The 13128-nt window shown below is 43.5% G+C and overlaps 1 protein-coding gene across 1 annotated transcript; it reads left to right on the forward strand.

Annotated features, from left to right (window-relative positions):
• Positions 1 to 4570: 4570 nt before the first annotated feature.
• Positions 4571 to 11124, forward strand: galr2b (galanin receptor 2b; the record flags this gene model as incomplete). The annotated part of the gene is made up of 2 exons (XM_080008968.1): positions 4571 to 4947; positions 10362 to 11124. The coding sequence occupies 2 exons, from the start codon at positions 4571 to 4573 to the stop codon at positions 11122 to 11124; spliced, it is 1140 nt and encodes a 379-aa protein (XP_079865094.1).
• Between the last annotated feature and the right edge of the window lie 2004 nt (positions 11125 to 13128).

Consider the following 13128-nt stretch of genomic DNA (forward strand, 5'->3'; position numbering starts at 1 on the left):
ACGATTGTACCGTAATTATTGTTTTACATTTATGTTTCATGTATGCACCGAACACCCCTCTTACTTGGCGATGACGACTATTCTGATTCTGATTCTGATTCTGATTCTGATTCTGATTCTGATAGAGGTTGAAGGAATCATTATCTGTGAATCGTTGAAACAAGCTGGTTTGATGGATTTTTCTTATTTTCTTTAATATATGTAGCTTTTTAATCTACGGCTTATATAACCTAGACCACATAAGTACACATTCATCGAATGATTTGACTAATAATTGACTGCTAATTCTATTTCTGTCAGAGGTTTCAGAGAGTAGCTTTGTCCTTTTTTTTTTTAAGAGTAGAGTGGCTGACCCCTCCATCAACGAGTCCCGTCCGCCGCTTCTTTGCTGCCTTGGAATGTCATCTTCTTGGAGGCACCTGGAACCCAAAAACACAAAAAGAACGAAATGCTTTCATCACACAGACACAGTAAAAAAATGCTTCTCGCGCTCATTGTTACAACTAACTACAATTCAGGAAGATTGTACGAGTCCCATTAGAGATATCTCTGGAATGTCTGTAAATTCTGACAGTGCTGTTATTGTGTTTTTATTTCGTGGAACTTACTCTGCTGCGTGTCAGTTGTCCTCGGAAGCGTATATATATTTATCACATCTAATACGCTCCGCTTTGTTCAATCCAATTGTCCTCTGGTAATAACATAACTTTTTTTTTCAAACATAACAAAGGTTAATGGTAATAAAGTAATACCTGTCACTGTGAAACTTTGCATAATTTCTGTTACAACTAACTACAATTCAGGAAGACTGTAAACGACATTATCCTCGTTCCAAAATCAACACCTACCTTGTGTTTAACGCCGGTTATCTCTGCGCTTCTGCGTAGGCACATTCTGTCAGAGTTTGTGTCTTATATTCCTTTAGTTAAAGTCCAATCAAAAAGTCCAGTGAGCAGATTCAAATTTTGGGGTATTTAAAAATGCCGGATTTACAGTAATGTCGGGCAGTGGCTGCGCGCCGTCATCTTGCACATGCCCGAAGTCCTTACACGCGGCCAGCTATGCAATGACACGCTTGTCGCTGACCAATCAGAAGTCTGCGCGCGCGTTGCGGAGATGAGAAACGCAACTTTTTTTTTTCTTCTCCTACAAAAATGCACCGATTAGGATCAAACTCGGGAGACGGCGTGTCGGAGCTGCCCCGAATACAAGTCTTATTTATGGCGTCCGTGCGTTCACCGGTTCCGTGACATCCATACGCCACTGAGACCAATTTTTCATGACCGCAAACTATAGCGGTCGCCGCCCCCTTCGGGAGCTGGACCCCTAATAATTCTCAACATTGGCTTAACATTAAGATCCAGCGCACAAACCCTGTGAACACCACTGCCCCACACTGAGTAATGATTCATACAAAGCGTCCGGCTGATTAATTCCTGAAAAATAATGATTCTTTATCTGTAGGTTATATGTCAGTGCAGCCTCCCTGGTTATGCACTAATCGAATCAGGAGGAGAAAGAGGAGGAGAAAGAGGAGGAGAATCCATCCATCCATCCATCCATCCATCCATCCATCCATCCATCCATCCATCCATCCATCCCCACCTTTACCCCTCCCTGCTCTAAAGTGTGAAACATTAAAATGAATACAGAGGAATGGGGAGGGGAGGAGATGGGGAGAGAGGGAGCTAGGGAGGGATGGAGATGGAGAGAGTGAGATGCCACCGACACCGGCAGATATCGATGTACAAAGAGAGGAATATACGCAGGGGCGGAGAGAGAGAGAGGAGGGGAGAGAGAGAGAGAGAGAGAGAGAGAGAGAGAGAGAGAGGGAGAGGGGAGAGGGGAGAGGGGAGCGTGGTTGGATTAAGACAGTGATTGTGCTGAGAGCTTCACTGCTGCTGCTGCTGGGGAGAGAACTGGAAAACACTGGATTTACACTTCGCTCCCGGTAGGTTCAGCATTCCTCCATCCCTCCATCCCTCCATCCCTCCATCCCTCCATCCCTTTCTGTTTGATCACGTGTGGCTATTGCATGAGGGAGCAAATCTTTTTGAGGATTTTTCTTTATTTTTTATTTTTTTTAATCCTCAAGCCAAATAATAATAACAGCAATCACAGCAACAACAACAATAACAACAACAACAACAACAACAACAACAACAACGATAATAATAATAACAATAACAATAATAATTATAATAATGATAATTCTAGTAATGATGATGGGAGTGTTATTGACAAGTTATCAGACAGTGGGGGTTTGGGTGCCACCCTGTGCTGCTCAGTGACAAAATACATCCATGTTTGTTTGTTTTTTTGTCGTGGGATCTCTTTTTTTTATGTTTTGGGACTTATAAAGACATACCATGTGTGCGCCCTGCAAAGTGAGTATGGATTCTACACCCATTCTACATTAGCCTCATCTCAACTTGTCCTCTAACACAGAATACAGATATCTTCACACCTTTTTTTTTCTGCCCGCCGACATTCCGCTGCAGTCTGGAATTAAATACACGTTTAATTGAATTTTCTGGCTCGGCTAAATAATAGAAAGGGGAGGCTGTACAGTACAAAGGAGCGCATTTCCATTTTTAAAAGACTAAAATGGCTGCATCACAGAGCTGCTATTCTGTAAGTGCAACAATTGATACCGTGCAATGTCCTCATTAAAGTTCAATTTGTTCGGCCATACATTTAACACTTACATTTTTTCCAATTTGCGCTCATTTATTTGCACAAAACATTGCAATCTGTCGCAATGTTTTGTTGTTGCCATGTGGTCAGGCTGATTCGGGATCAGCCCCAGAACCGGTGGGCGTTTTTTTGTTTTTTTTTGGGGGGAGGGGGGTCTTTTAATCCTTTATTTTCTGTTGATTTCCCGCTGTGATTTGAATACATTTTTATGAGTGATTTTAACACAATATATGTGTGTACATCCACGCTTCGTACATCAGTCAGTTTCTCTTAAACTGGTTTAGTGATTGAGTGTATTTCACATCGCACAAACTAATGTATATTCAATTACCCAGAACTTTACTTGAACCTCATATGAGGTTCAAGATTTATTTAAGGAAATGCCATTGAAATCACAGAACAGAGAAAATAGTCCTTTCATGTAGTCACAATAATAATTTGAATTTGAATAAAACCTTTAACATTCTAGTTGTTCTAAAGCACGTGGAATTTACAGGCAAGCACTCAACAGAATACCAGCTGCTCATCTTAAGACCTTAATATTTAAAATCTTTACAAATTCCAAGTCAAGCCATAAATGGCCCCCATCCACCACTTCGCTATTCCTAAGAGGAGTATGATTGGCCACGATCTTGAAGATGCAAATGAAAAGACTGTCATTACTTCGTATAAACATTCAGTTTAACAGTGCTAAAATAGAACAGTCTTTGCTGGTAAGTACAGTATAAAATTAAAGAACAGACTTACCACTTAAACTGAACAATGGTTATTTGGGCTGGATTTCCTAGTTGCTGTAGTAGCTGTATGTGATTCAAAGACCTTTTGAAATGACGGGGAATCTATCGGGAACCTCCCAAAAATAGAGACAACAAGTCTTACCACTGACAAACCAAAGGCCGTCGACTCTTCATTTGGTAAAAGCAAACAACAACTACGTTGACAGTTTGGAGCCGTCTCTTCATCGTGACTCATCAATCTGATCGCTGAGAGCCTCGCGACCCCAATTTAAGAGCCAATTTCCCGTCACTCATCTTTTGGATGAACAGGGGCATTTTCTGTGGGCTAAATAAAACCCGGAGAGTAAAGCCACTGACGTCAGCCTGCAGTGAGATAGAAGTAGAGACATGGAAATAGACGGTTAATGCTGGAAGCAAATTGATGAGAGAAATTGCACTTCTGGCATCACGTACTACTCCACGAAACCAAACAGAACATGACGACACCAACACGTGAACTGCCTTCAGCAGGCTGCTGCATGAGGGAAAAAAAAAAATCGCATTTATCCAGTATGAATCCTACTAAGGAACCAGACATACAGGGGATACAATCTGCATTCATTTAAATTCCTTTCGTCACCTTTATATAGATTGTAGATTAACCACATATGGGAATTATAGTGGGGGTATAACTTATAATTACTACTACTAATAATAATAATACTGCTACTGCTAATGATACTAATAATACTTATACTACTAATACCAATACTAATCATATTATATAATAATTAAGATAAGTAGTACCAAACCTTTAGGTGAGTAGCATAAGTAGTAGCAGTGGTCATAATAATAATAATAAATAAATAAATACATAAATAAATAAACACATCAATGAACAAATAAATAGTCATAATAATACAATTAAAATAAATAAATAAGAATAATAACAATAGAAAATCTGTGCCACATCTTCAGATGCAACTTTTAATGTCCATGACATCAAACTACAGTGAAGACCAGATGAAGACTCCCTAATCCAGACAGTAATCATCTTTTCATATAACTTCAACCCTGAAGACATATCGCTCCTCGGATCCACAGTATGCTTACTGCACAATCCGCCTCCACCTTCCTTTGTTTCAGACTCCGTCAACATGTCTGACCTGGAGGACTTTGGCAAGCCGGGCGGCCAGTCCAACGCGACGGACAGCGGCTACCAGCTGAACCCCACCAGCATCATCGTGTCCGTGGTGTTCTCGCTCATCTTCCTGCTCGGCACCGTGGGAAACAGCCTGGTGCTGGCCGTGTTGCTGCGCAGCGGCCAGGTGGGCTACAACACCACCAACCTCTTCATTCTCAATCTCAGCGTGGCCGACTTCTTCTTCATCATCTTCTGCGTGCCCTTCCAGGCCACCATCTACTCCCTGGAGGGCTGGGTGTTCGGCTCCTTTATGTGCAAGGTGGTCCACTTCTTTATCAACCTCACCATGTACGCCAGCAGCTTCACACTGGCCGCCGTGTCCGTCGACAGGTACGAGCACATGGGATCTCAGAAAAACAATATTTGATCTGATCCTGGTTCAGAAAGTCAAAATTCCACCCCGGGATTTTATTTACATTTACATTACATTTAGTCATTTAGCAGACGCTTTTATCCAAAGCGACTTACAATTGTTCAAACACCGACGGACGCAGCCATCAGGAGCAATGAGGGGTTAATTGTCTTGCTCAAGGACACTACAGCCTGCTAGCAGGAGGAGCCTGGGATCGAACCAGCGACCTTTAGATCACTAGACCACCAGCTCTACCGCTTGAGCCACCATCCCCCATGACAACCATGTGGATTTGCTGATCAGCATCAACATCCCGGAGGTCCACCCAGTGGATCAGTGCAATGGCTGGAGCTTAAACCTGTCAGGACTTATTACTTTCTGAACCTGGAATCATCCACCTCTGTATTTATTTTATTTTGTTTCCATAATAATTTTTCAATTTTATAATAATTGAAAGAAACAGACCCTATTTGTGTCTTGTTCAGAGTTTTTTTCAATGGTGCCAAGGTAACCCAATGGCCCATGGGGTACATTTGGCGGCCATCCTCAAGTGATGTCCATGCAAATGGTGAAAATACACAGATTTTCATAACTCCTGAACCAGACAACATACAAAGACAAATTAACTTACTTTTTTCATAATTTTGACACCGTGAATCGACCAGGTAAAACCACTCTACGTTGGTGAAAAACAGGCAAGTAACAACTTTTAGGCTCAAAACAATATACCTTTGCTATTTTGTTTCGCAATTGTTTCCTGCAACAGCCAAATGAAACAAATCTATTCTCTTATGTCAATTGCAAGGTTATTAAATGGATGGCAATCACTCTAAGTGACCTAGATGGCAATCTGATAATACTAGCTAATTGAAAGCAAAAGTCATCAAAACCCCCTGTTTGACTGATCATCATCGTTGTCCATCTCATCATCAAAAGTGACGCCACTGGGTTTTCTTTTTTTGCAATATCTTTGCAATGAATGAACTGTCTAAACAAAACAGAAAGTTGAAAAATCTCAAATATAACACACGTAAAAATCAACATAAATCACAAGTATTTACAAATTGGCATGAACAGCAGCCCAATGCTGCTACTTACTAACCTGACTCTGTTGCCATGATACCACTTGCTGTATCTTGCTGAGAGCGAGGGCAGAAGGAATGTCCCCTCAGCATCTTCACCAACTTCCCAGCCTACCAGCGTGGGTGCCGAACCACATGCGTGGTCTTATCCACGACCCTGAGTTCCCCCAAGGCTGGGAAACATCATGAGCCGGTGCCGGCCCAGATCCAGAAGAGTGAGGAGGCAGTCCGACGCACCATCGCTGCTTTCAAGAGTTTCACCAACCCTTTCCAACTGACGGACAAGCAGCCCCTCCTCTCTCCCTCTCGCCTCCGGTGCTCCCGTCTCCCTCGAGGTCGAGGTCGGTGTCGCCCGTGCTGAGGCTGTTGGCAAGGCCACCAAGGAGGTGTTCATCCGAGACTGGCCCCAGGGTGCGTGTGAGACAAGCTTCTCCGACCCCATCAAGAAGCAGAAGCTGCTGACGATGGAGGCCTGCGACAATACAGTCAAGGTCACATCCTCAGAGGGAAAGGTAAAGCAATTTATATGTTCTATGCTTTGATACTGTATATTGATTTGCACAATATCCCACCAGAATCACCTTTATAGCTGAATGCTCTGGTGCATTGGTTGTACTACAGTATATGCTTGTCCTTGTGTTGCAGCTCATCCAGTAACAGGAACAGAGGAACCTGGCATTCCAGCTTTTCATCAGGTCTGAAAGGAGCCACTTGATCTTGAGGCGCTGATGTGCTACTCCTTCTCACCTGTCCCTCACCCCCTGGGCCCTCCCAATGGCTTATTTGCCAAGAGCATCAAAGCCACCATGCTGCACTTCCTCTTGGATGACAAGATGGATGAAGTACCCAAGATGAAGTACCAAGGATGCCATCTTCATCCAAAATTGGAACACCCTCTTTCATGTCCTCATAAACCGGCCTCATACATTTGGAGCAATCTGCCTGCAGGTCCTGGACCAGGTGGTAGCCAAGAAGCACTTTATCTCCACTGACACCTACCAGCCTGACTCCATCAAGGTGCAGGAGAGGCTGAGGTGGAATTCTCTGAGAAGTTCAAAGTGCAGGATACGACCACCAGGAGAACCCGAGGACTTTAAGCTCTTTCTGGGCAATGAGGAGAACAAGCAGCAGCTCTCCCAGTTGATGCTCAAGGTCTGGGGGAGTAAGGAGGCAGAAGCATGGCTGGCGAAGTGCTAGACAGCTGCTCTCACTGTGGAGGGAACAGCCCATAAGCTAATGTCATCAGATGGAGTAAGTTGATTGATCCATACCTAGAAAACTTCAATGAGGTTTTGTGTTAGCAGATTGTTTGCCACTTATACAGTATAAGCTACCATGCATTTATGGTATTTTGTGCCATTTCAGGTTGAGGTCACTGAGATCCATGCCATCCAGACAGACCCAGGAGAACAGAGAGAGACAGAGACAGACAGACGGGTTGCTCTCTACCTGCATCACGCCGTCAAGCCGAGCTTGAAGTTGTAGTAGCGAGGACCCCGGACAGTGACATCTTCTTCATCCTCCTGCATCACGCTGACGTCATCAATCTTGTCAACTACCTTGACCCTGGCAGGCTCAGTCATCCCGCACATCCAGTGGGTCAACTATCGAGTGGCCTGTTACGAGCAGGCAGCTGAGCCCATCTTCCGGACTCCTACACCACATGCTGAGGTTTAGAGGTGGGAGGGGACAGAGGGAGGGATTTTGGAACCTGTCTGGTCTTGTGGACCAATTCCGCCCCCATTGCTAATTGACCTGTTGGCTGCTGGTGTCGTCAGTGATGATGATGAGGGGGAAGAGGATGAGGTAGCGATTGATGATGAGATGGGCGACGATGATGATCAGTCAAACAGTGGGTTTTGATGACTTTCGCTTTCAATTAGCTAGTATTATCAGATTGCCATCTATGTCGGTTACAGTGACTGCCATCCATTTAATAACCTTGCGATTGATATAAGAGAATAAACTTGTTTAATTTGCTTAGGCAATAGTTTCAGGAAACTATTGCGACAATTTTTTAATGTGGGAAAAGGAGCTGGTGTAAGTGTTCCGTTGAATTTGTTGCATCAATTTCCAGACTCTGGACCTAGTAACATTTCCAGGAAGGCAAGGCAACGCCAGCACGGCTGAGAATGGAAGTATGTGGGAAAAATTGGGGTGGAGCTGAATCCAAAACTGGCAAAGCACAATAGCGGGTTTCTACGAATATTTATTTCGTACAAATATTAATAAATTATTTGTTTTCGGGAAGAAAAAAAAGCATTCGGAAAAGCTCCGAGTCCGATACAAACCGTGACGCTTGGCTGCAAAGACTAGAAACGGAAACACGTCCACTCTTCACGCAGACGGGTTTTTGTATTCTTCAATTGTATTCTTTTTCTTCTTAAAAATGCCACTCAGAGCCTAGACGCATCTCTCGCTGTTAGGGTTGCGGTGCATAGACATCGGGCACAAGCGCTTTTCTTGCCCTCCAGCTGCACCGCAGCGTGGAGTCGGAGAGGGAACGGTTGGACAGGGAGGGGTAGAACGGGTGGAGAAGGTTCCTGTCCTCGGACGCCCACACTGGACGTAACGTACCAACGATGGGAGAAATGCGGAAAAATACATTTCAAGGGCTCCGTCTGCATTTGGGCGTGTGTGTGTCGGCCGCAGCTGCACGTAGTGCATGTGTTGTGGTGTGTGTGTGATGATAAAAGACGAGCTGAAGCTTGTCCAGTTTAATCGTTTAATCTTAATGTTCAATCTAATGTAGGAACAGACTCCATACAGAACTTCTCCATTAAGGAGGCCAATGTGGGAATGGGACTTTATGTTGTTATAAGCCTAACATTTGTTAGTTGCCTGTTCTTTCAGCAATAAAGAGTGGTTGTCCCAAAATGATATGAAAAAGTAGGTTCGTTTGTCTTTGTACGTTGTCTGGTTCGAGAGCTATGAAAATTTTTCATAGTTTTTCGCCGCTCGCGTGGCCAAACGAACAACGTGGGCCATGGGTTGACCATGGCAACGTCAAAAAATTCTTAAGTAGACATCATTAGTGTCTTTGTAGCCTATAAAAACAGGCTACAAAGAAATGCCAAGCAGGGTGCACCGGAGCCCATTTCTCCTGCTAGACAGGCATAGGCGTGTGCTTTTAATGCCACCTTGCATGAGCAAATATAATAAAGGCATTTGAATTATATTTCTACAAGAGTGCATTGATGGACTGTTTTTTTTCCTTTTTGTCAACTTAACAGGGGGTCAGAACACAGGCTAAATGTTGTTTTTGTTGATACTGGCTACGGTAAATTCCACCTACGTCGCCTCTAACAGACGAGGTGCGCACTTCCTCCATTCAAGAGGAAGTTTCTTTTAGAAATTGAAGACGCAGCTCTTAATATTAAACCAGCAGTTACTTCAAACGCGGGACAGTGTTCCTTCATTCCTTTATCTGAGACGGGAACTTCATCTGAAGTCTCGGCTTCGACACCTTAATTGGGGCCCAAAGAGATTAGAAGAAATGGACCTTCAGGACCTTATAGAGTGCGACTGAATACCGTAACTTAACTCAATGGCCATCTTTAAGGAATGGGCGCCTAACCCCGACTTCAGTTATCTGAACCGGAACCCTCTCATCCATCTGGACAGGAACCCCCTCATTACAGTTGCCAGGCAACAATAGCGGCTGAGTCAATATCGACGGCGTTCATATCCTCCATCGATGTCCACTGCAAACACAGGCGCCTGCCTTCCAGGGCTGCGTGTTAATTAAAAAGATTTATCGCCACAAAATCATTTTGCAATCCGTCTTTTCAAGCAAGGTGGGGAGGTCAGGTCGCCTGCCGTGGACGTCCTCCTCTCTTTCCAAAACCTGCAGCAGCTTTGGATCTTTCTATCCGTCCATCCATTTGCCTACCTATCATCCATATTTATTTATTCATTTCGTAATGGACGCACCTACTTTCCACATACATATGTATTCTGTTTTACAACCTAGAGCTTGAAAAACAGTGCATGATTATGGCAAAGCGCTAGAATATCACAGCATTCCACAGGCTAGGACACTTTTTTGTACACCTTTCTTAAATTAAAATATGGAAAATGAAGCCGATAACATGTATCAGTGTATTACTGTGTCGACCCGCCCGTGAATCAAGTTTTTCCTCTACGTAAACATGATATTCATAACTCTAAAAGCTTAGCAATCCAAATACCTGCAGTGTAAAAGTGATGCATGTTGCAGGTATTTGGAGCGCTGCTTAAATCTTCCATTTTCTGTGCTAATCATCTTCATTGTGTTGGTTTTGTTTGTTTGTTTGTTTGTTTCCCCCCAGATACCTGGCCATTCGCTACCCGCTGCGCTCCCGAGAGCTCCGCACGCCCTGCAACGCCGTGGTGGCCATGGTAGTGATCTGGGGTCTGTCCCTGGTCTTCGCCGGCCCGTACCTCAGCTACTACGACCTGATCGACTACGCCAACAGCACCGTGTGCATCCCCGGCTGGGAGGAGCAGAACCGCAAGGTATTGGACACGTGCACCTTCCTGTTCGGCTACGTCATCCCCGTGCTGATTGTCAGCCTCTCCTACACCCGCACCATCAAGTACCTGTGGACGGCCGTGGACCCTCTGGACGGCATGTCTGAGTCCAAGCGGGCCAAGCGCAAGGTCACCAAGATGATCATCATCGTGACGGTGCTGTTCTGCATCTGCTGGCTGCCGTACCACGTGGTGATCCTGTGCTACCTGTACGGAGACTTCCCCTTCAACCAGACCACCTACGCCTTCAGGATCCTGTCGCACTGCATGGCCTACGCCAACTCCTGCCTCAACCCCATCGTCTACGCCCTGGTGTCAAAGCACTTCCGCAAGGGCTTCAAGAAAGTCTTCAGCTGCCTGCTCAGCAAGAAGAGACGCAACAAGGTGCACGTGGTGCACGTGGCCAACACCGTGCCCGGCTTCGAGGCAGGCTCCACCGAGGTTTCCCACATGAACGAGGAGCACGTGCGACCCAACGAATGCGAGATGCTGAACAGGCCCGTGGGCGAACCCAGAGAACCTGTAATGGTCCTTAATCTGCCTCTCCAGCGGCAGCCATGACGGCTCCTTCTGACGCGTCGGAGGACTCGGTGGGAGTGAAGGCCAGAGGTCGCCTTATTACCAGACAGAGTTCATTTGAAAGTATATAAATGCAGCACTTCAGTGTTTCTCATAGGGAGGATAGAAAGAGAAAGGTGCAAGGCTATGATCTTAGAAAGATTATACATAGGCTCTATATTTCCATTCTTTTTTTAATCTGGATGAATTGCAATATTTATGTGAATAATTGCTATTATACTCATGTCACATCTCTTTAATTTCATGTGTAATTCCATGAAAACCATTGTTACTGTGTTGAATGCAACCACAACCTGTACAATCCTGTATTCCCCCAAATCCAAGGACGGTCATGGACTGTAGTCTGGTCCAAGACCCTAAACATCATATATACGCTGCTGAGGTGATTTACAGGGTTATTACAGGGTTTGATTCAAATACAGAATGTCTCTCAAAATCCATCTGGCTGGTTCATCCCTCTGTTAGGCATGCACTGCAAAAAAAAACCATATATATATATATATATATATATATATAGTATATATATATAATTTTATATTTATAAAATTATATTAATGGACTCTTTTTGTTCCTATCTTGTGTTTTGCATTGTTTTGCATTAATACTCTGTATAGGCAGCATGCTCCTCTTTAATGTTAAGTGTGGAATTAGTTCATTTAAGCACTTTACAGTCATGTGTTTTGAGTTTTAAAACTGCTAGATATATATACAGTATATTGTCATTTATAAACTAACATTGCTTCCCTGAGAAAATCTCCAGGATCGATTCGATTTGTTGTATTCGGGGCCTGAATTTCAGGCATAAGGCTGTGTATGTATAGGCTGGATACTTGATATAAGGCCCATGTTACAATATCTATACTATATATACTGTATGTATATACGTATATCTATATATACATATAAATTATACATATATCACCATTTTACTCTTATAACTTGAGATATCTTCATAAAAACAGTCAATATTAACGAAGATAATGTTGTACAAACTGAATTTATAGTTACATTGAATTTGATGAGATCAGTGTTCTTTTGTTTTATCTTGTTACAATCAACATGGCTGCAGTTTGAAAACAACAGAACAAACTATAACTTTTATCGTCCATATTTTTATATATATAATTGATACTGTATTGGAAACCGTGCTGGTGCATTGATATTTTCACCTGGTCCTACCTCACTGCTGTGGAGCCCTCGGTCCTTTATCGATGAACTACGTCCCTCCACTGCCAACGTTATGTAAGATGCAATTTTTGCCATGCAGTTATTGTTAAAAAAAAAAATTCTTTTCAGCCCAAAAATGTTCTTCTGTGCTTACTGCAATGTTTGGCCTCTGCCTCACAGTCCCCCTGGTCGAGGGTAAATGTATTTTCAAGAGGTGTACTGTATTTCCAGGAGAGCGCAATGGGAAAAATGTGTGTACATATATTGATATATATGTATATATATATATATTTCGAAGAAAATTTCAGGAAAACTATGTGCTGCACACTTAAATATCCAAATAAATTATTTTATTCTGTGGAATTCTGTACTTGCATGGAAAAGGATCGTTGAGCTACATTTGAGTTACATACGACCCATTTTGTTGTTTCTGGAAAGACCTCACGTTCAAATCGGTTGAGGCAATGCGTTCTGGATTGTGGGAGCCGCTCTTGTGCTTTCCACGCATTTTCTTTCCCACCGTCCAGTTAAGTGACAATCCATCTCGGTCAGCGAGCTTCAATTTACCACTACATAGCGACCGCTCAGCCACTTCGCCGATGCCGCTGGTGATCATTGGAGATGGTTTTGTTCCGCTTGACGCGTCAAATAATTCTGCAGGTTTTGTGACTGAAGCACCTGCTATTTGGCTTCCGCAGAACTCTGCTGGTTGGTTCATGGTGCTTTGAAAGTGCCAATACTTTCCTTATAATTTAATTTGCATGAGGTTTTTAATCTCTGGTAAATATAGACTAGGGTCAAAACAGCATTTCGGCGTAT

This window comes from Zeus faber (genome assembly GCF_960531495.2).
Source record: "Zeus faber genome assembly, chromosome: 11".
Taxonomy (NCBI): domain Eukaryota; kingdom Metazoa; phylum Chordata; class Actinopteri; order Zeiformes; family Zeidae; genus Zeus; species Zeus faber.